The sequence below is a fragment of the Puma concolor genome, chromosome E1 (genome assembly GCF_028749965.1).
Source record: "Puma concolor isolate L17-30 chromosome E1, mPumCon1.1.hap2, whole genome shotgun sequence".
Lineage (NCBI taxonomy): Eukaryota > Metazoa > Chordata > Mammalia > Carnivora > Felidae > Puma > Puma concolor.
This window is the reverse complement of record NC_141680.1, coordinates 27682943-27710643: the sequence shown is the minus strand read 5'-3', so window position 1 is coordinate 27710643 and position 27701 is coordinate 27682943. Positions and strand designations below refer to the sequence as shown.

At 46.9% G+C, this 27701-nt stretch overlaps 2 protein-coding genes across 22 annotated transcripts in view; one reads left to right on the top strand and one right to left on the bottom strand.

Moving 5' to 3' along the window:
- LOC147574222 (uncharacterized) overlaps positions 1-11883 on the top strand; it is a 37000-nt gene extending 25117 nt beyond the window's left edge. Inside the window, exon 3 of one of the 3 annotated variants that reach the window (XM_086686782.1) lies at positions 11833-11883. The gene's annotated coding sequence lies outside the window, so the exon portion shown is untranslated. Of the gene's footprint in view, positions 1-2856; positions 2903-4881; positions 4918-11832 lie in introns of those variants that run through there. The other 2 variants (XM_086686784.1, XM_086686785.1) reach the window with 2 other exon arrangements.
- BCAS3 (BCAS3 microtubule associated cell migration factor) overlaps positions 1-27701 on the bottom strand; it is a 629185-nt gene that overhangs the window by 18162 nt on the left and 583322 nt on the right. For all 19 annotated transcript variants that reach the window (XM_086686763.1, XM_086686762.1, XM_086686767.1 and 16 more), the window contains one exon: positions 6240-6407. In XM_086686763.1, the coding sequence (XP_086542889.1) occupies positions 6240-6407 (168 nt within the window). The remainder of the gene's footprint in view (positions 1-6239; positions 6408-27701) is intronic.

The following is a 27701-nucleotide window of genomic DNA, read 5'->3' as shown; positions in this document are numbered from 1 at the left end:
ACACACACACACACACACACACACACACACACACAGTGCTCTTACTTCCTCTTTTGTAAAACATAGGTGATCATCAGGTATTTGTTGATTAACTTACTGAAACTTTCTTCTGACCATTTGAAAACTGTGTACAGGGGCGCCTGGGTGGCTCAGTTGGTTAAGCGTCCGACTTCGGCTCAGGTCATGATCTCACGGTCCGTGAGTTCGAGCCCCGTGTCGGACTCTGTGCTGACAGCTCAGAGCCTGGAGCCCATTTCAGATTCTGTGTCTCCCTCTCTCTCTGCCCCTCCCCTGTTCATGCTCTGTCTCTCTCTGTCTCAAAAATAAATAAAAGTTAAAAAAAACAACAACTGTGTAAAATGTTCAAAATGTGCTTTTCATGTAAGAAGGAAAAAAAGGCAAAGCCCTTTAAATAAGTAAAAGTAATTTCTAACAAATCTTTGGAAGAGCTTTTGCTGAAAATAATCCTAGAGCCTTTTCTGCTGAGTAATTAATATACATATAGGAGAACTCAGAGGATTTGGCAGAATATACTAGCGCATTGGCTTCCAAGCTATAGATGGAAATTCATTGATGTATTGTGAAGTCCGTTTAGTAGGTCATGACCACATTCTTAAAAAAAAAAAAAAAAGAAAATAGAAAGTACTAGAATGCATTGCTTATAATATTGTTTTGCGAAAGCTTTGCATGTTTGGTAAGGAAGTAAATGTATGTACAGAAGGTAAGAGGCAAAGACTGAGCCCACAGTGTGATCCTCTAGAGTAACTGTTTCTGGACTAGAACAGAATTCACTGAAGATACGGTAGACAGAAAGATATGGAGCCTCCTTCCTACCTTTAGTGCTGTGATAGTATAGGAGAGTGAAACAGTGTTCCCAGGACTGCAGGAAGCCACAGTCAGGGGGAAGAGACAGTCCCTCTTGACCTTGAGAGCTGACTTAGTGAGCTCTTGAGGGTCAACAGCAGCAAAAGGAGGCTGCCTGCAAACAGAGCTGTGTCAAGCTGATCAGGACTTGTGAATGAGGCCTGGGGCTTTTGCTGTTGGACGTGGGAGAGAGCAAAGAAGAAAGACAAGGTTTAGCTAAAGATGGGAAGAGTTAAAGTCTAAAGAGAAAATTCACTTAATATGTATCCAGGTGTTTATTAAGATTTTTTTGGTATTAAGTTATATCTACCTAGACTCAAAACAATTGGAGTACGTACATGTTTTGCTTATTTTAAAAATTCTATTTTTCTAGAAAAGGCAATATTGAAAGGAATGTCTGCTAAGCAGGAATTAGGTTATTTCGAGGGGGGTGATAGAGAGAGGAGGGGATGTGGGAGACAGCATTCCGGGCAGGAGGAGAAGTATGTGCAAGGGCCTGGCAGGCAGAGAGAGCATGTGTGCTTGGGGACCCTCCAGGGAGTCCAGCTTGGCTGGAGCTTGCGCAGAGCAACAGGAGAGGGGTCTGGAGAGAGGGCAGTGGCTGGTCATGAAGGGCTTTGTATGCAGTGATATGGGGTGGTCCTGGAGAAGGACAGGGCTGGGGGAGAGGAGTTCAGGAATTGGACATGTGGAAATGTCAGTAGGTGGCTGGATAAATGGTTCTGGAGTTCAAGAGAGAAAGCCAACTTGGAGATTATTTGGAGACAGTTTGTGGATAGCATCTGAGGCCCCAGAAGCAGGGGAGACTGCCTTGTACTGAGTGAGGGAGACGGAAGAGGGCCAAGATAGTGCCTTGAGAAATACACTTAAGGCCAACAGAGAAGGAAAACCCAGAAAGGGGACTGAGAAGTGGTCAGAGGCAGAAGTAAAACTGGGAGAGTGTGGTGGAACAGGAGCCACAGGAAAGCCTCTCAAGATCGCAGGGCCAGGCTCCCAGGCCAGTGTTGAGGTAAAGTGGTGACCAGTGGTGACTATAGGGAGAATAGCTGTTGTGGTTGGGCAATTCTGCAGGCAGGGGGAGCATGAGGTGGTCACAGTATGGTTAGGGTCTGGGTGCATGAAAGCAAGAGATTCTTCCCTCCCTCCCTTCCCTTCTTCTTCTTCTTCTTTTTTTTTTTTTAAGTCAAGATATTTCTTGAACAAGGACCACTATTTTCTCACTGAGAGTGAGAGACAAGATGGTGGGGCTAAGAGAGTTGAGGAGAATGGGGGAGTTTGAAATACTATCCATGCAGAAGGAAAGAGACTGATTTCAAAATGATGGACTGAGGCGGGCACCTGGGTGACTCAGTTGATTGAGCATCCGACTTCGGCTCAGGTCATGATCTCATGGCTCATGGGTTTGAGTCCTGCGTTGGGCTCTGTGCTGACAGCTCAGAGCCTGTAGCCTGCTTCAGATTCTGTGTCTCCCTCTCTCTCTCTCTCTGCCCCTCCCCAGCTCATGTTCTGTCTCTCTCTCAAAAATAAATAAACATTAAAAAAAAAAAGATGGACTGAGGAGCACCAGGGTGGCTCAGTTGGTTGAACATCCAACTTCAGCTCAGGTCATGATCTTGCAGTTTATGAGTTCAAGCCCTGCATCGGGCTCTATGCTGACAGCTCAGAGCCTGGCTCCTGCTTCAGATTCTATGTCTCCCTCTCTCTCTGCCCCTCCCCCACTCATTCTCTCTCTCTCTCTCTCTCTCTCTCTCTCTCAAAAATAATAAACATAAAAAAATGATGGACTGATCATATGCACTGTATGAAATAAAGAGTAAAAATGGAGGGAAAATATAAAAAATAGAACAAACTCTTAGAGGAACCAGAAATCTGTGGAGTTGTCAGGAGAATGAAACCAGGCCAGAAGCCACAGCAGCAGAACTGCTAACATCTAGGTTGAATGTAGAATTCATTCATTCGGTAAATAGTTACTGCATGTCTACTGTGTGCCAGACACTGTTCTAGGTGCTGGTTTCTGCTGCAAAAGATGAGCACCAACTGAGAATAAGAGGAGGAGCACTAGAAAAACAGAGAAGGCCTCCCATGGCTCACTGGAGAGTAGGAGCCAGAAATTTGTAGAGGTGCTAATCTGAACAATCTGTGATTCTTCTTCAGCAACGTAAGGGTAAGAGCGGAGTTGGACTGACCTTGATTTGGAGTTTTGCTGAATGGGGACAATGGAAGGGTTATAGGGACAAGGGGTGTGATGATATTGCAAGACTGCAACTCAGCCAGTTATTTTAGGGCGGATTTGCAGATCACACGTCTGACCTAATTAGACTAATTGGTCAGCAGCCCTCATGGAGGACAGAACTAACACCTGCCTCATAGGTTATCCATGTTTTAAAACAGAACTTCTCAAACATGCATAGAGCTCTTGTTTAAAATGCAGGTGTTGACTCAGCAGGTCTGGGTGGAGCCTGAGTCTACGCATTTCTAACCAGCTCCCCAGGCATAGATGGTTCGAAGACCACTCTTTGAACAGGAAGGCTTTAAAAGGTTTTGCTTTACTTTTGGGGACAATTAATTTGCCCACGGTACAGCTTGCCAGTGGGGTGCTGGAGCCAGCTGACTGTTACACGTTCAGGAATTCAGCTAGCCTACTGACACCATGTTGATAGTGTGAAATTGGCCCTAATGTGAGTTTTTATACTACAGAAATGTTCAAATGCTACAAAGCGGGGCTTTCCTGCTTCCCTTTGGAGGACTGGTTGTGAAACAATTCCCAGCAGGTCACTAGCTAAGCCTGTATAATAGGCATGCTATAGGATGGGTTTCGGTGCTGGGGGTCACAGGGCATGTTCCATTCATACCTTGATAAAGAGGCCATCGGTCGTGGTTGCTATACTATACAAAGTGCCTGCTGGAAGGCTTTACAGGACTGATCATCTTGGGTGCCTCAGAGTACCTAACACAGGCAAATACTTAATGTCACCTTATCTGTATATCCGATGAGCCACTGAGAGAAGCAAGATTGTGGGAAAAGAGAGAGGGAAAGGCTGCTATGGCAAAGGGTGGCTTGTTGGAAATTCTCCCCTGTCACACCGTACTTCCTAGGCTCTTTCTGGGTGTGCTGGGCTGCCCTTCCAAGGCCCTGGGCTCAACCACCAAGGTGATACTTCATCTGGAGTTGCAAAATGTGAAAAGTGATTCTCGGCAAAGACGGGGAAACAAGCTAATTTCCATAATATCTGCTTTGCTTATTGACCGTTAAAATAGAGGCAGATTAAAAAAAAATTGATACATTTAATATGATCAAAGAAAACCAAATGAATCTCTTTTGGTGATGGTTTGGGGAGGAAAATGAAATCCCTCTGCCCAAAAAGGGCATTTCCTATTTTCTGACCGGTGGGTCATGCAGTTTTAATTTCCTCTCTCATTTCTTTTCTTCCTTTCTTTCTTTCTTTTTTTCTTTTTTTTTTTATTTCACAAACCTGCTTAAGGCTACAAAGACTCTCCTGAATCCCTCAGCTGTCTGGCAGATGAATTGCTGCCAGTTTTGTTCAGGTTACTGTTTGTGCCAGGCTGAAGTTCCCCAGCTCTGGCCGAACGCACCTTTAAAACTGCTGGCTGGCTGGTGCTGAGGGGCCCCAAGCGGTGTCTGAGGAGGGCTGCCCTGGAGCTGCTCCCTGCAAGGGTGGCTCCCAGGGAGTGAGTCTGGTGATGCCAGGCCCTGGTTTACATAGCAGGGGCTGGCAGGAGGGAAGGTGGTGCTACAAGGAGGTTCGGAAGGGGAAAAGCCCTCCTCCCTTTCACCGGCTTCCAAGGAAAAAGGGGTCGGAGCCCCCGCAGATGGCACAGCCGTGCCTCACCTCCAGATGCAGGTAGAACAATGGCACAACGGGCTGCTATCCACAAACCGGAGGGCTGGATGTCGGGTTGGAGTGCTGGTGTGCACACGTGTGTGCATGCGTGTGCGCGACGGAATGGGACATGGCTTGTTGCCACTTCCGAGATCCACACCTCCTCTCTTTCCAGGGAAGAAGTGGATGTGGAAGGGGGCTGGCCCTCAGAGACAGCTGTCTCCTACAGCCTGGTAAGGTACTTCTCTATCTCCAGACAAAGACCTTCTCTCCCCTTCGTGCCTCCACTCTGTGCATTTGCCAGTCAGTGCACAAGAACCGTGGGCAGGCCCAGAGCTGGTGCTGTGCAGGTGGAGATGGGAGTGCTTTGGTCTCTCTCCTCTCCATGCAGGAGCAGGAGAACTGAATGGGAGGGAAGAAGAGAGGGAAAGGCTCAACTGCCAACTATCTGAGGGAGAGGGAGGAGCCGCATGGAAGTGAGAAGAAGTGTGATGACGTCAGGCATTTCAAGACCTGCCAAAAATGCTTTGACTCTGATTCCTGTCCCACGGTTGTAAGTTTCTCCTGGCTGGGATCCTCTTTCCAGGTAGGCATGTGGAGCAGGGGCGGAAACGTTGGCGGTCAAGAGTAACAGTCTTGAGAGGCCTCGGGCAAGCAAGAGCAGGAGGGCCCACAGCCAGGATCTGCGTGACCCAGTAGGAAGTTCCTGTTGACCTCAGGGAGTGGGGAAGAGGCCTGTTGTGCAGTCTTTCTCTTGGGCCTAAACGTGGGCTGGAGCAGGCATTAGCAGCACTGATATCTAGAATGAGGAGGCGCTTTGGAAAAAAGGAGAGGCAGGCTGTATTGTAATTGTGTGGAGATGGAAGAATTGTGGTCTTTCCTAACTGTATGTTGTATACGTGTGTGCGTGCACACATATGTGGGTGTGTGCACGTGTATGCCTGCTGCTGGGACAGGGCTCACCCATCTTCGAAAGATGCTCTTCTGACTGCTCTCTCGTGTGAGAAGCTGCCCTGGGCCCCAGCTCCTGGGCCCTCTCACAGGCAAGAGTGCGAGGGCAAAGGCAGCATAAGAAGAAGCAGTCTGGGAGCTTAAACCAGCCTTGCCTACTTCATGTTTGCTCTCTCCAGGTCAGCAGGCCCCCCTGATACTTGCTAATCTATGAAGCCTCAGGCACGACAGAAGGTGTCCTGCCTTCACACTCAGTGTCTTAGGGCTGCTGAAAACTTGGGGACTCCATGGTTGTCCCTTCCCCTGGAGAAGATGTCCTTCGGGGAGCCACACATACAATACAGTTGTGTTCATGACAGCATGTTTTAGGTATTCTTCCATGTAGGAGGGGTCAGTTCCACTGGAAACTCCTTTACACAAGGCTTTCCTGATACCAGAAACTTCGAAAACAATGGCAATCAGAGTGCTAACTAAAGAAACACATGGTTAAAACAAACACATACCCTCTCTTGCCAGAGAAGGTCTACACCAACATGTGCCAGTCACGCCCAAGTCAGGCTGGAAGTGTGAGGCCACCTTTACCTGTTCCAGATCCCACAACGTCCCGGCTTGGCGACTCTGCCATGGCATCGGCGAGCCGCTCCCGCAGGCCTTCCTCTGTATGCTCCATGGAGGACATGTGCCGTAGCCCAAAGCCCTCAGGCCAGCTCCCACACACCTCTAGCAGGGTCACGCTCCGGTCAAAGGTACCTGTGGCACACATGGGACATCTGACATTGAGTTCGTGCTTTCAGAGAGTGGACTGTTCTTCTGGCTGCCCACCACCAGCTCCCCTCCACACCCAGGGCCCATTTCAGCTCCTCTACAAGCTGGATGGAGGAGAGAACACCATGAAACATGTGTAGGGCAGAATGAGGCAGCTCATGCCAGTGGATCAGAGAGTGTAGACATTCAGAAAAAGACCTTCACATCACTGGGCTAGTGGTTTTTAAAATGTTCCCTTAGGGGGTCCCCTGGGTGGCTCAGTTAGTTAACAGTCAACTTTGGCTCAAGTCATGATCTTGTGGTTCTTGAGTTTGAGCTCTGTGTCCAGCTCTGTGCTGACAGCTCAGAGCCTGGAGCCTGTTTTCAGATTCTGTGTTTCCCTCTCTCTCTGCCTCCCCCACTCGCGTTCTGTCTCTCTCTCTCTTTCTCAAAAATAAAAACATTAAAAGTTTTTGAAAAAATGTTTCCTTAGGGGCTACAGGGGTCCTCTGAAGTCTTCAGGGACTGCTTCAGAGACAGGTCAAGGGCAGAGAACCTCCTTGCCAAGTTCAACCACAACACCTCTACTTTTCTTTGACATAATAGGGCTTCCCTTTACAGTTCATTTTTTTTTAAATGTTTATTTTTGAGAGAGAGAGAGAGAGAGAGAGAGAGAGAGAGAGAGTCCATGAGTGGGGGAGGAGGAGGGGAGAGGGGGACAGAGGATCTGAAGCAGGCTCTGTGTTGACAGGCTGACAGCAAAGAGCATGACGTGGGGCTCGAACCCATGAACTGCGAGATTATGACCTGAGCCAAAGTTGGATGCTCAACTGACTGAGCCCCCCATGCATCCCCCACCACAGTTCATTTTAAAGAGGGGTTACATAGCTTAAAAAATTTTTTAAAGCTTTCTAAACCACTATATTCTATAACTTATGCACAATCTCCTCATTTGGCATTTGAGAATCAGAGAAGTAATGGCCCAAGATCCAACAGCAAGTTTGTGACACACTTGGTTCAAGGACTTAGATCACCTGATGCCTCAATCCAGAACTCATTCTCCTCTACTGCATATAGTCTCCTGGCTGCCCAAGGACATATGTACAACTGGGGCACCACTTGGGGGATGCCAGTTGGGTGATAGAATCTTCAGCAAAAATCTTTCCTTAATCTGAAGCTGCTCTCCAATTCCAAAAAGTACATGGTGCTCTGTTCGGTGCTGAGATTAGATTTTACATGCACGATCACTTCAAAGTCGAAATTTAAGTTATTCTACTCTATTATACAGCAAGTCTTCTGTGAAAGCTTATTTCATCTACTCTCTCTTGGAAGGAGATTATCGTCATGCTCTGTTGCTTTAAGCACATACCATTTTCCCAGTGATTAGGTAACTGAATCCACTGCATTTATTGGGCTTGGTTCCTGCCAGCACCAGGAAGATGGGGAAAAAATGCAAATGCCAATGTTTCCTAAAGTTAAAAGTACGCACAACACACACTTTTTATCAGGCCTTGCTTCTCCTCTTTGATCAGCCGTCAGAAACTATCTTTCCTAGGCAGTCAGGACTGGGCAGCATCAGCACACACTCTCTACCAATGACAGGTGGTAATAGAGAGGGTGCGAGCCCCGGCCCCGGCAGGCGGCCCTGCCTCTGATAATGGCCAAAGCATTGAGGTGATAACCGTTAGTAAACACTCCGACAGCCGGTGACTCCATACATCAGCAAAGAGGGCCAGATAATCCCGAGCTCTTCTGACCAGACAAAGGCCCTTGGCCAGCCGGCTGGGATTTATATGTGTGGCAAGGGTCACTACTGGCTCCTGAATGTCATCAGCCAAGTTTGGCTTTGATTTATCTCTTGCCTAATTGTTGGGTAGATTTCTGGTGCTGGGAGAATGGGAGACATCTATAAATGTATCTCCCCAAGAAGAGGCCCACCTTGGGATGGGGTTGCTGGGAATCGGCTTGTCAGGTAGGACCCAGGAGTGGGGAGCTGCCCTGTACCACCGTCTCTCCCCATCAAGTAGGGTCAGGATGGATCTGGAGAGCCAGGCACTGGTAGTGGGGGTAGGGTGCTCTGAGTGTCAGCCCTCCAAGGGCCTGAACTGTGCAGTCATGCCTTGGCAGTGCCAAGCCCAGAGCCAACACCAGACCAGCATTAGCAACAACTTAAAGGTGCCCAGTCCCTAAAGACACACAGGGACTGATGACAGAAACTAAGATTTTGATTCCCCTCCCCGCTCACAAAGTCATGTTAGGCCAGTCCCTTTATCTCCTTTTCCCATCTCTGAAGGAGAACTAACAACCCTGCCTTGAAGGAATGAAAGGTGAAGCAAGGTTCCTGCCAGGAGCCTGTGTTCCTCTCTAGTGCTGCCCCGCTCTTAACTACAACAGCAAGGGCTACAGCATCACTGTTTCTCCAAAGAGTCTGCCTGGGACACGTACGCCTAGTAATTTCCAGCTGAGGGAATTAATAATAAAACACGGACACTCCTGCTCCTTGCACTCTCAGGGCTGGGGCAGGGGTGGCTTTCTTATGGGCAGACATGTCTCAGAGCCTGTCTCAGGAATGGGGAATGCCCTTTCCTTTTGTCACTTCCCAAGAGCAGCGTGCCTGCCTTTAGAAAGGCACTCAGTCAGCGTTCGTACACGCTGCTCTTAGAGGTCAGGGCGGCCCAGCATATAGCAGGGCCAAGAGGAGAAGAAAACAAAATAAGTCAGCAAGATATTACAGCAAGAAAGGTTCAGGTAAGAGGGTGGGCCTGGACTGTGACAGATGGCAAAGGCCAGAGGAGCAGTAGTAGCGTTTGAGGGACAAAACAACAGCACACAGGAGGAAAGAATCATGCGCTGGTGGAGAATGGAAACAGATCTGGACCTAAATGTAGGCTCTAACACATTTCTTCTGATCCTCTGAAACCTCATCCGTACAAATTGAAAAGCAATACAATTCTACAGGGTTGTTGTGAGAATTCCATTAGATAAATGCACAATCACCTGGCACACAGTTAAGTGCTCTGCACAGGAAGGGTGTGCTCATGTATATGTTAATAATAACAAATAGGTACAACTTTATACCACTGGAAGCATCATCATAAATTTTGACTATCACAATGATCCTGAGAGGCAGTTCAGGTACTACTCCAATTATGAGAGAGGAGCTGGACGCTCAGAGATTAAATGGCATGCTGGAAGTCTCTAAGTGACAGATCCGGAACACAGGCCCCTGATTCTTCCCTGGGAGTTCATTCTATCAGTTTACACATTGCTTCCCTGAGCTGCTTCTGCATATGGAGAAATCACCTCGTCTTTTCTAACTTGTTCTGAGAACTCTTGTCACCTTCAACCAATACCTTTAAAAAAATCTTTCCCACTGCTGGGTGCTCAGTCGTTTAAGCATCCAAGTCTTCATTTTGGCTCAGGTCATGATCTTATGGTTCGTGAGCTTGAGCCCCGAGTCAGGCTCTGCGCTGACAATGTGGAGCCTGCTTGAGATTATCTCTCCCCCTTCTCTGCCCCTCCGCTGTGCTCTCTCTCTCTCTCTCTCTCTCAAAATAAATAAATAAACTTAAAACAAAAATCTTTCCCACTCCCAACCAACCCAGCTTCCTTGGAGTATCATGCTAATGCTGATGATCCTCACGGTAATTATCCTGTCTGTTGGATGGTACACAGGAGGGAAAAAACAGTGAAAGAAGATAGAGTATGTTCTCTTTTTTTTTTTTAATTTTTTTTCATGTTTATTTATTTTTAAGAGACAGAGAAACAGAGCATGAGCAGGGGAGGGACAGAGAGAGAAGGAGACACAGAATCCGAAGCAGGATCCAGGCTCCAAGCCGTCGGCACACTGTAGCCCGATGCGGGGCTCAAATTCACGAAGCGCAAGATCATGACCTGAGCCGAAGTCAGACGCCCAACCAACCAAGCCACCCAGGCTCCCCGAATATGTTCTCTCTTAACATGGGCATTACTAGGATGCTGTTGGTAGAAGGCTGGGGATACAAAAAGCATCCAGCAAAGGAGCATTGGACCATTTCTACTGTCCTGAGAACTCACAGAGAGGATACAATCAGTGGTCCTGCTTATTGTGCTGGAAGGAATCCCAGTAGAGCCCCCTCCCTTGTCCTTCCTTCCACCCAGGCCAGTGCAGATGAGGACAGCAAAGGAGCTCCTGCATTCTCCCAGTCTTGGGGAGAGAGAGCTGCAGGTGTGTGTGTGTCAGCAGGGGCTGGGGTTAAGAGGCCAAGCCCTTAGAGAGTGAGGTCACCTCCTCGCTCTCAGGCAACCGCACATCTTGTCGGTGTTGTCGGCACCGCTATCATTCATCGGGTTGGCCCAGAGACACTCCATCAGATGAGCGGGCCCTCTGAGTCCCATTATGGGAGAAAGGGTCAGTTTCAAGGGGAAAGGACACTTAGTGCAGGCCGTTTTCAAAGCACAAAATATACATTCTTAGCAACAAAGATCTTTTGCGGAAGCAATGTTCTGCTGTTTGCAAAGCCCCCTTACTTTTATGATTTCAGTTAACTCGCACGTTCATCAAATATTGATTAGTGTCCACTACGATTATGAGTCAAGCATTGTACTGAGGTATGAGGATACACAGTGAGCCAAAAAATAAAAATAAAAAATAAGTTCATGGTCCTTCACAAAACTCTGGGAAGCAGCAACTGTCACCACTTTACAGATTTATCTTTCACTGAGTCTGAGGGAGAGAGGTGAGGTAGCTTAAGGGCACGGGCTTTCGATGTAATAGTCTTCCTGGGACTCCCTCCCCTCAGGGCTGCCACCCAGCCTGCTATTCTCTGCACAGCATTTTCTAAGATTTAGTTCAAGTCTCACCTGCTCCGTGAAACCTTGAGTGAGTACCCAAGTTATAATGGGTGCTGTTTCATAAAGCCTGATTGTATGACAGGCCCTTTACCTCTCTGGTGAAGCTGATGAAAGCGATAAACTTACCTGAAAAATGTGTTTGCACACATGAAATTATGTAAGCAATGTCATAAAACACTGTAAAGGGATTATGTTTCTGTATGCTTCTGAAGCCCCACTTTGGATCCCAGGTGGTATCATTCCCATCCTGCCTTATATTATTCTCATGATCTGCTCTCCAGCCTAGTTTAGAAGCTCCTTGAGGGCATGGATTCCTCCATAATCCATAAGTCTGTAGTAAGTACAGGACTTTGGGCATCATGCTTACTCAAAATATGTTTGCTTATCAACTGATTATGACAACCTGAGAAACACCCTTTGGAGTCGATACCTTTGAGTAGGATCTCAGAACCTAAACATCTAGGGCCAGGATTGGGAGGAATGGGATGGAGGTAGGTAGAAAAGGGGGCTAAAACGAAATAAGTTAGGAAGGAGGTTATAAGTGAGCAGAAAACAATGTCACAATATCCCTCTGCTGACTTCTGTGCATTTATTTTAGATTTGAGACCCTGGGAATTGGAAGAACCAAACAACGTGCCTTGGATGGCACAGAGAGCCAGGCTCATACAGGTGAGCTTCCCGAATTCTGCTTCCCAGCTTGGCATCCTGTGTTACACTCGTTCCCCAGAGGAGAAATGGGTCAGGTTCTTGGGTTTCACAAACCCATTAAAGACATGCTGTGACAGCTGGTAAGCCTGCAGATCCTGGGGAGCCTAGGGGAACACGTGCTCTGTCTTTTGTATACCATTGTTGAGGGGCAACGAAGCTTGAGGGAAAGAGGAGGTATGGGGGAGGTGGGGTGTTCCTCTGAGCTGATAGTGTCTAATCACACCATAGCTATTCAGGAGACTGTGACACAGCCTTCCCTTTGCATCAATTAGGTTCGGCCCAGGATCTGGATCTTGATGAGAGCCCGTTGATCGGATTTCCAGCCACCAGGGAGGCCAAGTAGCAAGAACAAAACTCACAGTTAAACAATTCTCTTCAAGACATAAGCCCTTCTAGGTGAGAGCTCATGACAATAATGATGTCCACAATAACTAAGAAATGAATCCAGGTGGGATGAAAGCAGCCACTGGAGAACTTCCTTGCCCGTTCTCCGAACTAGCTCGCTAAACTGAACTTGAGCCTGGTGCTGTGGGGGAGAGCTCCTCCCCTGTTCATTCTGTGTAAGCACAGGCTGAAGACATTAGCTTTATTTGGTTACCGGATGTGACCACTGGCATATTTCACTATGTCAGTATGCACTATGTTGGTTCTGACCAACAGAGATTGGTTCACTGTAGGAAGGTGAGAGAATATGAGGACCCTGTCTGTACCTCTCAATCCTTTAAGGATGGTTCCCAAGATAACCATGATCCCATACCCACAGACATGGTACAAAGCAAAGGGACCCAGACTCTCGAAGTCTTTTATGACTCAAGATTATCTAATGTGACAGTGTGCCATGTTTGTTCCATATTCATCCATTTGGCTGTGGGGTTTGGATTTTAGGGTTGGGCCATTTTTAAAGGATTCGCTACTCCACTGGGGCCCCTGGTTGGCTCCGTTGGAAGAGCACATGACTCTTGATCTCAGGGTCATTGAATTCAAGGCCCAAGTTAGGTTTAGAGATTACTTAAATATATAAAACTTAAAAAAAAAAAAGGATCTGCTACCCCAGTTCAGAAGTGAATTGAGCAAGAGAAAGGAAAGGTACCAGCAAAGGAGAGAAATGCCTGCACTAATGTTGGCAAGCCAGGATATGCTGACATTCCAGATGTGATGATGTTGTGCACATCTGTTCTCACAGGCCCTTGGGGCCACTACTGGGAAAGGATTATTCATCATTCATCATAGGTCCATGACTAGACTGCCCTGTGTGACCAACATATCGAGGGGTCCTAAGCCAGAGAACAGGAGTTCAACAGTAAGACGCCAAGATTTCTTTGCAATTTAACAGAGTAGTTGTTTTAGCAACTGCTTTCACAAGTGCAATGTACGATCACAACTCCTATGTTAAAGATTAGAATACAAATCACAACTCAAGACATCTAGGTTACAAGTAGACTCCTCCCATGAACTTTTCTGGTTATTCTAGTCTTAACTTCCCCACTTACCACATGGACAATAAATGACTGACCCCACATAAGGGGTTCATTATGTTAGCACGAATGGTTTCAAATGTAATTAATAGTCATACACAGAGTACTGGAGAAATGGTGTTTGATGTATCCTAGAGTAAAAGGTACCACTTTTCATCTTCTGGGAATCAGAAAACATAATTAAGCATTCATACCATATGTCTTTTTGTTTGTTTGTTTTCTTAATTAAAGGCATATGGTAAGCAGAAGACCTGGGTTCAAATGCCATTTCCTGCTGTTTTCTCACTGTATGACCTTGGGCAAGTCATTTAGCCTCTTTGGACCTTGGTTTCTTTACCAGCTAAAGTGGGTTGAATTGCATTTTCCCCCAAAATAAGAATATGACCTTGTTTAGAAATAGGGTCTTTGTGGACATAATTAAGGATCGAAGATGAGAGTATCCTAGAGTTACAGTGAGTTCTAAATGCAGTGACTGGTATCCTTACAAGAGAAAGGAGAGAGAGATCAAAGAACGGGAAGAAGGCCATGTGAAGACAGAGGCAGAGAGCAGACTTCTGCTGTAACAAGATGAGGAATACTGGGAGCCACCAGAAGCTGGAAGAGGTAAAGAAGGATTATCCTTTAGAACCTTTGGAGGGAGTGTGACCTTGCTGACACCTTAATTTTGAACTTGTGGCCTCTAGAAGTCTGAGAGAATAAAATTCTGTTGTTTTAAGTCACCAGGTCCGTGGTAATTTGGTACGGCAGCCCTAGGAAAGGAATACACGTATAACAGGGAAATGAATATTTGCCTTCTAGGTTATCGTGAGCATCTGATCAGATAGTACATGAAAGAGTGCCTCGTAAAACTGCACAGGGCCGCAAGAATACAGAGGACTACCCTCGGACTATGTGTGCAGCTCTCTGGAGTGGCATGGGATTCGGTGAAAGGTTTAGAAAGTGAAGAAAGTGACTGTGGACACCTCTAGGCCAGAAGACAAGAAGCTAGAGGAGAGGTACTGGTGTGGGAGCTCCATCATTTTATTTATTTATTTATTTATTTATTTATTTATTTATTTATTTATTATTTTATGTTTATTTATTTTTGAGAGCGAGAGAGACCGAGCATGAGAAGAGGAGGGGCCGAGAGGGGGACACAGAATCCAAAGCAGGCTCCAGGCTCTGAGCTGTTAACACAGAGCCTGATGCAGGGCTCAAATACACCGACCACGAGATTTTGACCCAAGCTGAAGTCGGAGGCTTAACAAGCTAAGTCACCCAGGCCCCTATGGGAGCTCCATTATTAAAGCTGAGTGGTTCTGTGTGGTCACACAGCAAAGGCCTTTGATGGGGACTTATGGCACAGAAGTGGGTGCATGTCCCCCACTTCTCTGAGGATGTCTGCAGGGGGCCCAGGAGGGCAGGGCAGGTGGCCTCTTAGCTCTGAGGTTGGTTCCTTTCCATCCTTGTGATGTCCCTACACCCGTAGGCAGGGACAGGATGTTTTAGCTCCTAAATTCTTTAATAAATGTATAGAATCATACTCAACACAGGTAAGGATAATATGAGATAGGCTGCTGCTGGTGGGAATACTACAGCTATAAACTACCTGAAGGACAGTTTGGCAATATGTATTAAGAGACTTTTAAAAACATGCCCAATTACTGATCCAGGGATTCCACTTCCAGAAATATAGCCCAACTAAATACGATGCCAATATGGTAAGATGATAAGATGATCATCTTAGGTATGATCACATGCCTTCATGCATAAAGATGCTCACTGCCACCTTAACACGGCCTTAAAATAAGGTAGTTGTTAAGTAAATTATACTTGCTTCTTGCAGAATATTAGGTAGTCATGAAAAATAATGTTTATAAGAGGGGAAATTCTTTAAGATATCATATTTAATAAAAGAAGCCAAACAAAATTATAGAGTTCATACTACTGAGAAATGTAAAGGAAACATAGGCAAACATTTTTGAAAATTTATGACTAAGTGTTAATCATGGTCGTAGTTGGGTTACCATGGACCCTTCTGTTACAGATTATACCTGTCTATATATTTCCTGTGATGTTGGCAATCAGTATAAAACAAATAAATAAACATGAAAAAGCTGAGAGAGAAAAAAATGCCCTGTGCCAAAGCATCTGTGCTGGGACCCAGACAGCAGCCCCATGAGGAGCACTTGAGGGGAGGACCTGAGTGCTGAGTCGCCTCCCCTGCACTTGGACTTGACTCAGCTGGAGGCAGGTGAGCCTGCAGCTCCATGGCCCTTATTTGACTCCTCTCCCAGTGTCCATCACTGGCTGAATGTGATGTTGACTCATCCCTGTGTACACTTGACATACTTCCTTTAAGTTCATGTCAGGAATGTGCACCAACTTGTGTGTGAAAATGGCAGAAACAATTCTACCTCTGTACAAATTTCATACATCAGATCAGAAAGGACCAGAAGAGCAACTCTGGAAGGAGTCCATTTTTAAATCGAGTCCCTTTATCTGTCATCTTTGTCCGGCCCTGTCATCCCAGCCCCCAACCTTTTGATAAACAGGACACAGCTTGCTAGGAGACGCCCTTTCATGATTGTCAAGGAATGTCTGAGCCCCTCACACATCATTAGGAGGTCATTGAACAGGGCCCCTGACTTTTGCCTGGGAGCCCAGGAGATCAGTCATCACTGAAGGGCCCACTAAAGAGAATTTCAACTGGCTCCACACTCAGAGCAGACCTGGAGGTGCCTCCGACAGAAGAGCTTTCCAAGTCAGGCTGACACTGGCATTTCCCAGACAGGATCTCAGAGATCCTTTCCCCCTCTGCTTTAAAACAGACACAGTCAAGATTTCTATCCTTCCAAGTGGGAAGAGAAGGATCATTTTGTAGCTAGACTGCAATGAAAATATTCTCTGCAGGACGCTCTGCCCTGCTTCTGAGGGTAGAGAGAAAATGTACACACGGCACTCTGTTATAGGACTCCTATGGCAAGGCTCAGAATACACCGCAAGACAAACCATATCCTCGGAAACCTAACATCTCCTTGAATGGAAAAACTTCATGGAACTGTATCTCTCAGGACAAGTAAGCACTGGGTTTTCTAGAACAGTCCCGCTCCCAAATAATTAGTTCTGTGATCAGATCGGAGAGCAGGGAAGGCAAAAGAACTAACATTTGTTACCTATTTTGTGCTAGGCATTGTCACTTTATAAGACATTATCTCACAGAAATTACCCCAACAGGTCTATGAGAATGTGCTAACATTTCCATTTTACAGATCAAGAAACTGTGGCAGAGAAAAGTAAAATTTTGCTTAAGAGGACAATGTCAAGGGTATGGTTAAGATTTGGATTCTAGGGGCACCTGGGTGGCTCAGTCAGTTAAGTGTCCGACTTCGGCTCAGGTCACGATCTCATAGTTTGTGGGTTCAAGTCCCACGTCAGGCTCTGTGCTGGGAGCTCAGAGCCTGGAACCTGCTTCAGATTCTGTGTCTCACTCTCTCTCTGCCCCTCCCCCACTTGCACTCTGTCTCTCTCTCAAAAATGAACATTAAAAAAAAAAAAAAAAGATTCGGATTCTAGGTCCAAAGCCTATACTTTCCCAACTAAAATTCAGGCTGGATTTTCATTCTGAAAATATGGCTGCAGTACTAATAAGCGGTTTTTCAGTTTAGTCTTTCTATTCCAGGATTTTTAAGTGGTTCTTGCAGTTAGGCAGTAGGGGGGGGGGAGGAGGGGACAGGACAAACAACCCAACCAAAATCCTGTGTTTGTCTTAACAGAGATTTCAATGCTCCACAAATAAGCCAAATTTGAGGCTCTCAACTGAGAACTCTGAAGTCTGGAACCTGGGGCTAAGAAGTCTCCTGTTTTTATTAATTACAGAAGATGTTTCAAAATCATCAGATTTATCACGACTGGATTTCAGATGTGAAACTCAATATACACACAGACATGCATGGCTTGTCCTTTTGGGTTATTTTTGATCCTTCCTGAGGATCTGCATTTCCTCAGATGAGACCTCTTCGCTTCCTGGGCTGGCTGAGATGTCTGGAGACCCAACGTTGCAGGCCTGGGCCCCTGCTGGCCTCAGGAATTTCAAAGGCCAGGGAGGGAAGAGTGGGCAAAGTGGCTCCAAACTGCCATTTGCTCCTCTAAGCCCCCAAGGCAGTAGCTGTGGGAAAGAAGACAGGAAGTCACCCTGTGCCGAAAGAGTGTCCTGGATGTGCCTGCAGGTCTTGGAGCTGACTGGTTTGATGCGGTGCCAAGTTTTGGTTTTGTTATTTTGGTAGTCACCTAACCATGTGGGCTTTAAAATGATGCTCCCAGCTTGGGCATGAAGCATTGCCATTTGTAGTGTGTGGTCAGCCTTCTGCTTCTCTCTGCCATCAAAACCCGTCAGCTCTCACTCCAAGGGGCAAACCTGAACCAGATTTTCAGCCGCAGGGGTCTTGGGATGAAGATTTGTGCCTGGCCTACCATTCTCACACGGGGTATATTATATAACAGGATCCCTACTTTTCAGGCCCTTACAACAAAGCTGTTCAGCAAAGACTTGGCCTCGGGGCCTGAGAAGAGCAAGATGAGAAACAGCACTGTTTGGACAATGGGGGACACCCACTGGAGCTGGGGTGGTTGGGGACGGTTTCCATCAGTCGTGGTGGTTTGACGTGGGTGGAAGACATTCCACAGTAAAGGGGACTGTCTGAGTACAAACAGGAAGGCAGGGATGTTCCTCATGTAGAGGCGGTCAGTAGAGTACACTGGGGTGGAGGGTCCCTCATGAAGAGTAATATCTCACATGGTTTCTCAGAATCGGTGCATATTTTCACATAATTGTTTCCTTTTGATTGTGGGATCATAGCAATTTGTACCATAAGCAGGACAGACACTGTTGATTCCATTTTACAGATGAGGATACTGAGGCTCCTGCTGAGTAAATGACTTGCCTCAGTCACCTTAGTTTCTTCTCTTTTTATTGCAGTATAGTTGACTGTCACCTTACTTTCTTGCCTCACAAGGGAGCTGTGGAACCATCGGTGAAGGTCCTCCATGAACAAACTGACACTACAGAAATACCATCATAGTGGCTTGAGGCAGGCGCCAACACTGGATCACAGGGTAGACGGGTGATTTACCTTGCTGAAAACCTAACTAGTGCTTGCTTAGGCCCCCTGTCCTACAGAGACTTCCTTGACTTTCGGCCTCGTTTCCAGTCTTGCAGCCCATGGGGGTGTGGGTGGAGGTGGGGGTTCAGCTTGGTATCACTTGAATTTATTGCACAAGGTGTGTCCATAGCTTGTTCCACACCTGAAACAGTGGGGGTGCCTGGGAATTGTCATTTCCTGCCTTGACTTGTCCATGTGTTTGTTCAGCCCTGGCTGGTCACACTGACTCATCAGCCCAGGCATGGAAACCAGGGAGGATGTAGGGAAAGGTTGAGAAGCTGCAGGAGCAAACAGGGGGAGCACTGAGGTGCAGAAATCTTAACAATGCCAATAATCCCTGAGACTGCACCTCTGCTTTACCCTTTACAAAGTGCTTTTACTCTCTTAATCCTCACAACACCCTTAGAGAGGAAGGCACCCCTAGAGAGGAAAGCTACTAGATACCTCTAGTCCTGGTTTCACAGCTGAGGAAGTAAGTGCAGGGAGTTAAGTGAGGGGCGGAGAGGAGTTTGGAGAACTCAGTCCTGCTACACCTTTGCTACTCAAAGTGTGAGCCACTGGCCAGCACAGCAGCATCACCTGGAGGCCTGGGAGCAATGCAGGCCCCTGCCCCAGGAAGCAGAGTGGGCACTGAAATCACACCCCCAGGGAGCTGTGTGTAACTAAAGGTGGAGAGGGCTGCTGACGCTGCCCTCCCCTCACTCTGCCCTGGTTCCTCAGAGTATATCTGGTTCTTCTTCTTCTTCTTCTTTTTAAAAAATGTTTATTTACTTATTTTTGAGAGAGAGAGAGAGAGGGGGAGAGAGAGAGAGAGAGAGAGAGAGAGAGAGAGAGAGAGAGAGAGAGAGAGAGAATCCCAAGCAGGCTCTGCACCGAGAGTGTAGAGCCTGACGTGGGGCTCAAACTCATGAGTGCTGAGATCATAACCTGAGCCGAAATCAAGAGTCAGAGCTTAACCACTGCATCACCCGAGTGCCCAGAGTATACCTGGTTCTATCTACTCATTTAAAGACCAGGAAATTGAGGCCCAGGGAGAGGATGGGACGTTGCCTGCTATACAAGCAGGAGCAGACAGAACCTTGGTCTCGCAAATCAGTCCTGGGTCCACTTAATCCAACTGACATTCAACTGCTGTTGGCCTTTCCTTGCCTCCTCCCTCTCTACAAATTCAACCCTCAAACTGCTCTCAGCTGCCAGTCCCTTGGCCTCTCCCCTCAGTTCCAGCCTTGTGTTAAGTGTTAACACAAGTTCTAGGGCCTAGGGTTAACACTCTATTAAAGCCAATAGGGAAGCTGAGACCTCCTGCTACCGTGGAGGAGCCAAGCAGGAGTGCGGGGCACCCAGGGGCTCCTGGCATAGCTGCCCAGGGCTGGCCACAGCTCAGCCAGCCCTCCCCCCGCCCCCCCCCCCCCCGCCCCCACCTCTCCCCTCATGGCCTTACTGCCTTTAGGAGAGGGCTGGGAAACCCCTGCTTACCTGTGGAGGAGATACTGCACAGGCCTTATAAAATGTCCACTTCATTAGGAAGTGTGAAAAATGCCCAAATAAACTGTGTTAAGCCGGTTATGATTTCCCCTCCACTCACTGGTCTCCCTGGGTGCCAAGTTTGGCGCCTGTGAGTAAAGCGATTCCTAGGCCTTGGCGGGAGCCTGGGGCCAGGATTCCCCCTCCCTTCCCTCACTTCTAGTCCATTGAGGCCAATCAGGATGTTATTCATTTCCCTAGCTGAGAAGCAAGTTCAAAAGGGCCAGCAGAGCTCCTCTGCTCTGTCCCAGTGTGAGAAATGCCAATCTTTCCCATGAGGAGGAAGCCACATATTTTGTTTCTGCTACACTCATATAAGGAGCAGCCTAGAACGAGTGTGTGTGTGTGTGCGTGTGTGTGTGTGTGTGTGTGTGCGCGCGCGTGTGCGCGCACGCGCGCATGCATGCAGAAACCTAGCTTTTTATCTCTGGACCTATGGTTCATAATGGATCCAGAGATCGGAGGCATCCATAAGTAGAGAGGCGAAAAAAGCCAAGGCGCCAAGAGGCCCCTAGGAAGGGCCTGGAAACCTCCTGTTACTCTCTCAGACAGACACAGACCTGTCATCCAACCTTGAGTTAGGGCTAACAGCTGAACAAAAGAATTTCTCATTGTGCTTCATTTGAGTTTCAGAAATGCCTTTAGGGTTGAAAAGCTACTAGAAGAGCTTTCTTACATCCCTCAGACTGTTAAAAAAAAAGTAAATAAGAACCAAGTATATTTATTGTAGAAACACCTACCAAATAGCTAAATGAACTTGCAAATTCACCAAAACTCTCCTGGGCAAGTCATTAACCCTTTCTGGGCCTCCCTTTAAAATAATGAGGCCTGGGGGCACTTGGGTGGATCAGTCGGTTAAGCATCCGACTTCAGCTCAGGTCATGATCTCACGGTTCGTGAGTTCGAGCCCCACATCAGGCTCTGTGCTGACAGCTCAAAGCCTGGAGCCTGCTTTGGGTTCTGTGTCTCCCTCTCTCTCTGACCCTCCCCTGCGCATGCTCTCTCCCTCTCTCAAAAATAAACATTAAAAAATTATAAAAAATAAAAATAAAATAAAATAATGAGGCCTGGATAAGAGCTCTATGATCTTCAGAAATGACTCTCCTGCTCTCAAGATCCAAAATGGGTGGTGGCACCTGGTTTACTGGGTGAACCAGCCATCCTCCTCCTCCCCTGCCCAGCAGCTGCTGCCTGTACTCTTTGAATCTAGCTGCTATCTCTTCTCTTCATTTAGTACCTTCTTCTTATTTTAAAAACCATTGTGAGATAGCGGTGTGGGGCAGATCTCTTGGACAGATGAGGTGGTTGTAAGGTCACTGAGTTCTCTGTTGGTAGAAAGAGCACTTGCTTAAGAGTGAGAAACCAAGTGCTAGTTCCGGTGCTGTGTGACCTTGTGCAAGTCACTTCCTGGAACCTTGGTCTCTGCACTGTAAAAGAGGAATAATAATGCTAGTTATTATTATGACTAGCTATTCATAATTCCCAAAATTATGCTAAGATTCAAATGACAATGTATGTGATAGAGCCTTTGAGACTATAATGGTAATCAGAATGTAAAGTATTGATTTTACCCTTAGAAGCCAGATGGCTTTATGCTGGTGTTCTCACTACTTCCCTCTAGATCCTTTGAGACTTAAGGATAATGTCCAAGCTGTCTGGCTTCTGGAGGTGGGGAATGTCCACACAGCTCAGCACACTGCTCAATTCTAAAACGGGAATGTGAAGTTACCAATCGTGTTTTCACTGGAGCATTAATACTGCACGAGACACTTAACTGCTCTCCTCCAGGGTCAACGGACCTCACCCTGAAATTATTATTCTGATGTCCCAGAGATATCCAAGAACCAAGAGCCTGCAGCACAGATCTTGCCACCTAATAGGTGCCTAATAAATGTTTATTGAATGAATGAATGAAAGAACAAACCTTCAGTATATTTTGATCTGAAGTGTGTATCAAGGGTCTGAAGAGGAGTGCATGAAAGCACCTCCCAGCCACCTGCCCTCCAGGAAGCACTCCCCTTAAATCTCTCATTCTAAAATAACTCCAAAAAGAGGAGGTCTCTATGCTTTTTAGAGCCACACTCCTTAGTATTCTACTCAGCAGGTACCTCTCCCTGCAATATTAAAGCAAGTACAATTAATATCTCTATTTATCCTGGAAAGATAATATCCCAAGATGAATCATTTAGGAAAGATTACTTGTCCTGACTATTCATGAATGACCATGTTTGAATTTCACAGATTTGCAATTTCACACAAGGGGCACAGACCCTCTGAACCACTTCTATGTCTAATAAAATACTTTCAGTAGAGACAAAGCCTTTCTTCTCAAAATTGATCCTGAGAATAGTTGTATTAAACATATTTCATGAACTTCACTGTGAGGGCCAGTGGGCAGTATTAGGTCCCAAACATATAAGCGAGTAGAGCCAGCTCCTACATTGGCAGTAACCTACAAATGTCTTCTTTGTCTACAGATGGTGCCTCTTCCAAACTTCTTTAATAGCTTTTTAACATATGGTGGGGGCTTTTTTTTTTTTTTTTTTAATGCTGGATCACATTCAGGCCCATTATTCCATAAAATGGAGTGGGCAATCAGACTGTCTACACCAGAGGGCAGTGAGGGTGCTCTAGTCTAAATGCTTTAGAGAAGCACCGCTGGACCAATTATCTGTCTAAATGCAGGATTTCGATTGGATTCCCGAATACTCAGACAGTTGCTCAGAAACTCTCCTTTAGATTAGTGGGGTAGCACTTCTGTCTTCACATATCTGAGGAATGCCACAGAAACAATGGCTCAAATTACGGGGATTCTCTGGAACCTGAGGTGGAATCCGGCTGTGTGTAGGGTGGGAGGGTGGGTGTGATTTGTGTCACTGGAAAGTGCTCCAATGCTCTCAGGTTATTACTGAACAGCCTCTGGTGTAAAGCATCATTCCCAGATTTTCCTAATGAGAAGAATCACCCAGTGTGCTTACTGAATAAACAGATTCTCAGGCCCTTCTCCAAGAGAATCCAATGTAGTGGTCCTGGGATAGGGTCCGATTTTTACCTGGGAATTCGGGGAACCACTGCTCTAGAGTAACAGGTCCTCAAATCCAGCCTTATGGCAAAAGCATGTGACTGCCCTCCCTCCATCCTGGTAGCTCAGGACTGTCCCCTGTGGCAACTCAGATGCTACAAAGAAAAGCCGACTGTACTGGCAAATTGCTGATGACTCCCCATCCTTCCTTAGCTTTCTTTGGTTTTCCTTCTCCCTCTCTGACCACCCCCAAGTCTCTCCCAGGGCCTAGCTTGGCTCCTTCTGCTCCTTAAATTGTACTGCTTCTAAGGGTTCTGCCCTCAACCCTCTTCTCTTCTTCCTCTGTACATTTTGCCTGGGCGAGCTCATCCACTCCCAATAGTTACAACTACCACTGACACGCTGCCTCCCGTAACTGCATTTCTGACTCAGTTCTCTCCTGGCCTCCAAATCCACGTCACACACCAAATACACTCCACAGGCACCTCCAACTCAGTATGTCCAAAACAGATTCACTGCCTTACTTCTCTCAAACTTCTTCTCTATTTTCTACCCGAGTGAATGGCAGCACTGTCTTCTCAGTGACTGCCCACCCAGACTTCCCCCTTTCCTCCAGCCCACTGCTCAGGAAGTGCTATGGATTTTACTTCCTAAGCCCTCTCCAATCTGTCCCCTACTCCGCAGCCACTGAGTTTAGGCCCTCATCGGTTCCCATTGGGATTATTCCAACAATCTTTACATTGGTCTTTCTGTCCCTTAATATAGCTTCCCTTCATTTAATTCTTCTTAGTGCCACCAGAGTAACCTTTTCTACAATGCAAATCTGAATATTTTACTCGTCTATCCGCAGGACAAAGCCCAATCTTCATAGTACCACCGTCTCTCATCAGGTCCTGGCCAGCTCTCCAGACTCCCCGCACACCATGCCCCACCTTGAATTTTGCCCCTGTGCCCCTGCATCTGTGTCTCCCTCTGCCTGGAATGCTCTTCTTCTCTAGCTAAGTCCTACTCATCCTTGAAAACCTAGATCAGCTGGGAAAGTTAACCACTCTTCTCAGTCTGACTTAGGTCTTCCAAAAGGCCCCCACAGCATCCTGGCTTACCTTCCTCATTGCACCCTGGCGTAGGCAATTCAACAACAGACACTTATTGGGTGCCGGGAGTTTTGGTAAAGGGGCAGAGTGCAAAGGAGAACAATAAAGTATTTCCTGGTCTACCCTGCTCACTTGACTGTAAGTTCCTGGAGGGCAGCATCTGCTGCTGCTTTTTTTTTCTTCTAAATCTCTGTATTCTAAGTGCACAGCATATTGCCTCAGTTCTTGTCACTTAGCAGGAAAGAAAGAAGGGAAGGAAGAAACGGAGGTTGTCTAACCTGGAGATTAAGAGAGCTGGGATTCCAGTACTCAAATATTTGAAGCGCAATATTATGGAAAAGGGAATTGATTTTTTATTTTTATTTTTTTTGAGGCCCAACAGGCAAAACAGGACACACACACAGAAGACAACATGCTGGCATATTTCGGACCAACGTGAGAAGCAGCACCAAATGACACGACAAGCTGTCTCCTGCAGCCACTTCAAGACCCAACCCGTGCGTGAGCTCCTTCATGAAGCCTTCCTAGAGTCCCCTGGGGAGGGACTGGTCCCTCTGCTACATCCCCAGAGAATCTGTGCAACCTCTGACGCGGTGCACATGTGATTGTGGCGACCTGTTCTCGTGTCTTCCTCTCAGCTTAGTGCTGTGAGTGTTTTGCCTAATTTTTGTATTCACAGAGCCTAAACATGCAGTACAGGAGATGGCTAAAGGCTCAGGCTTTTGGGCTTTTATTCTGTCACTTAATAGTTGCATATGTTGGTCAAATTAGTTAACTCTCCTGTTTCAACGTACATCTCTTTAAAAGGCGACTAATAAAAAATATTAAGGCTGAAACAAATGTGCTCAGCACAGTGTCTGGCACACAGGAAATATTTCCATGTACTACCAGCCTGCTGGTCCTCATCATGACCTGGTGAAGTTCTTCTGTTTCACAAAGACGCTGAGGTACAAAGAGACTTTGCACTAGGCCATGGAGCTGGACCCTGGGGCCAGCGTTTTAGATGTCTCATACAGTGTATTTCTTCCAGGCTTAAACTTTAAAAAAAAGTTTTCTCCCTGATTTTTCAATCATGCTGAAATGAGCTGGCAATAAAAGGAAGTACTTTCTTCTCCAAGGGAATACAAGTGTTCTTTGTGAATTACATCACCTTTTCCAAAGGAATTATTTTATCAATCAGGAGAGAAGCGCAACACTCCCAGGAACTGTTTACAACAGTGCCCCTTGTCCTTTTCACTGGACTCTGCGGACCTTCTAAGTCAATTCCTTGAATTCAAAGAGGACTATGGCACTACACCACTGTCACTGTCCCAACAACAGCTCCAGCCAAATGCTGAGAAAGTGTGATGCTCAGGTGTGTGACCAAAGCAACACTCCTGGCCTCACAATTCAGTGACCTCACACACCAGTGACTTCACCTTCATTCCAGCAGCTCACTCACCTGGATCTTGCAACTGCCTCTTCTAGTATTTTAAGCAAGAAATCCCACATCTTGACCATGAAACTTCCTATTTGTCTATCTCCCTGACTTTATTCTTCCTGATGATGCTCTCCCACCTCGTTGAGCCGGCTAGCCCCTGGAGCCCTTCTCTATTGTCCCAATCTACTCATTCCTTCCTAGTGACACTTCTTCACTGTCCATCCCAGAGTTCAGGCTCACAGGTCCAAGCACACCCTCAACAACTCCCCTGTCACTGCTCCCCTGGTCTATCTGCCTCCCACCTGCTTTTCCACATGCATCCAAGATGATCCATCTAGCCACTGGATTCCTCTGCAACTACTCCTGGGCTGCTGGGCTGCGCTGGAGAAAATCTTGCACTTGCATCCACTGGTCCCACGACAAATTTACCAGCCAGGCCCTCCCTGCTCCTCAACCTTTTTTTTTTTTTTTTCCCATTTGTTCTTGGTCAGTTCCCTCCTGTATTTCTTCCTCTTCTCAAACTCCCTAAACCTGTCACAACTTTCTCCCTCATTCTCAATAGATGACCTGTCAACTAACTGCCTTTGGGATTTCCTTTTTAGTTCTTTCTTTTAAAGATTCAGAAGCCTGTGCATCTTAAAAGCGACCAGTGTAGGGGTGACAAGCACAAACAGCAGCCCCTGAAGAATCAGCCAGCCAGCCAGTCAGGCATACTGGAAGCGGAGACTCCTCTGGTAAGAGAAAGCAGGCGAGAGGGGTGTCGGCTGGGAACACGAGGAACGCTCTGCCTTTAGTTTCCCACTGAATATGTTCTGGAGGGTTTTTGATTTTGCCCTTGTCACTTCTATTCTTCATCAGATAGCTGGTGCTGTGTGAGGCTGAGTGGCATCCTAAGGTGGAAGAAAAAGATGATTACAGCAGGCGAGTGAGCTCCTGCCCCAGGCGGGTGGTTTATAATCCGGATTACCCTGTACACTGACAGGGCAGTCAGTGTTCCTGTCAGATGTGCGCCGTGCACCTGCACGCATATGTGGATCTATTTCAGAGTGATCCCAGGACTCCGAAAACACCCGTCCGAAGTGGCAGAAAGGTGCTAGAATGATGCCTCAACTCTTTGCCATGGTTGCCAAGCCTCTTGATGACCTGATCCCTGCTCACTCGTCCAGACTTGCCTCTCCCGCTCCCTCCCTGTCCTTTGCATTAAACATAAGAAACCTCTTTCCGTTCCTCCGGTGGACTGTGCTCCCTTTCACCTCTAGCCTTTATATCTTCATCTTGCTCTTCCCTTGATGGCAGCTTAAACAGAACTTCTGGGGCACCTTTCCTGACTCTCCCCTAGATTAGGCCAGGTGCCCCTGCTATGCGCTCCAACAGCAAAGCCTCCTGAACCTCCCTCATCATAGTACACTCCGTAAGTATTGCTGGTGTATCTGCTTCCTCTTCTAGAATAGAAGCCCCGCAAAGGCAGAAGTATCATCTGTCTTGTTCTCTACGGTATCCTCAAGACTTAGGACCCACTTTCTCTAATATCTCTATCCTGATCCCAGAAAATCAAGGGTTTTAGATGTGGACAGAACACCAGTATCAGTTCACAGAGGGAAGAAAGTCCTGGTGAGGATGAAGCCGGGCCCGAGAGGGAACCAGTCTCTAGAAGAAGACCCAGAATCAACTATTGCAGGTTTCACGATGCAATAGCCCCAAATTTCAGCACAAGGTCATGCATGAAGAGGCCCACGCCTCTGATAAAGTAGAAGCAACTGGTAGGAGTTGGCCCTTGAAGACCAAGGGGACTTAATGACAAAGAATGATGTAGGCAGGTGAACTCAGGTTCCTGTACGTAACAAGAGCTCATGTGTTCCAACTCCTCACGGGCTCCAGGGAGACTCTCAGACTCAGTTTCAGTGTTTTGTGCTGCTCTGGCCTGCACCTTCAGCCTGCTGTCCAGGCTCCTGGCCCTAGTCTCCTGCTCTCTGATCTTATTATGGACATTCACCTCTCTCAGCCCGCCCAGGACCTTCTTGCCAACCAGATTTTATCTGGCCAACTATACCCAAGCCTGCATCCAGCGAGGCCCTCAGTTCCT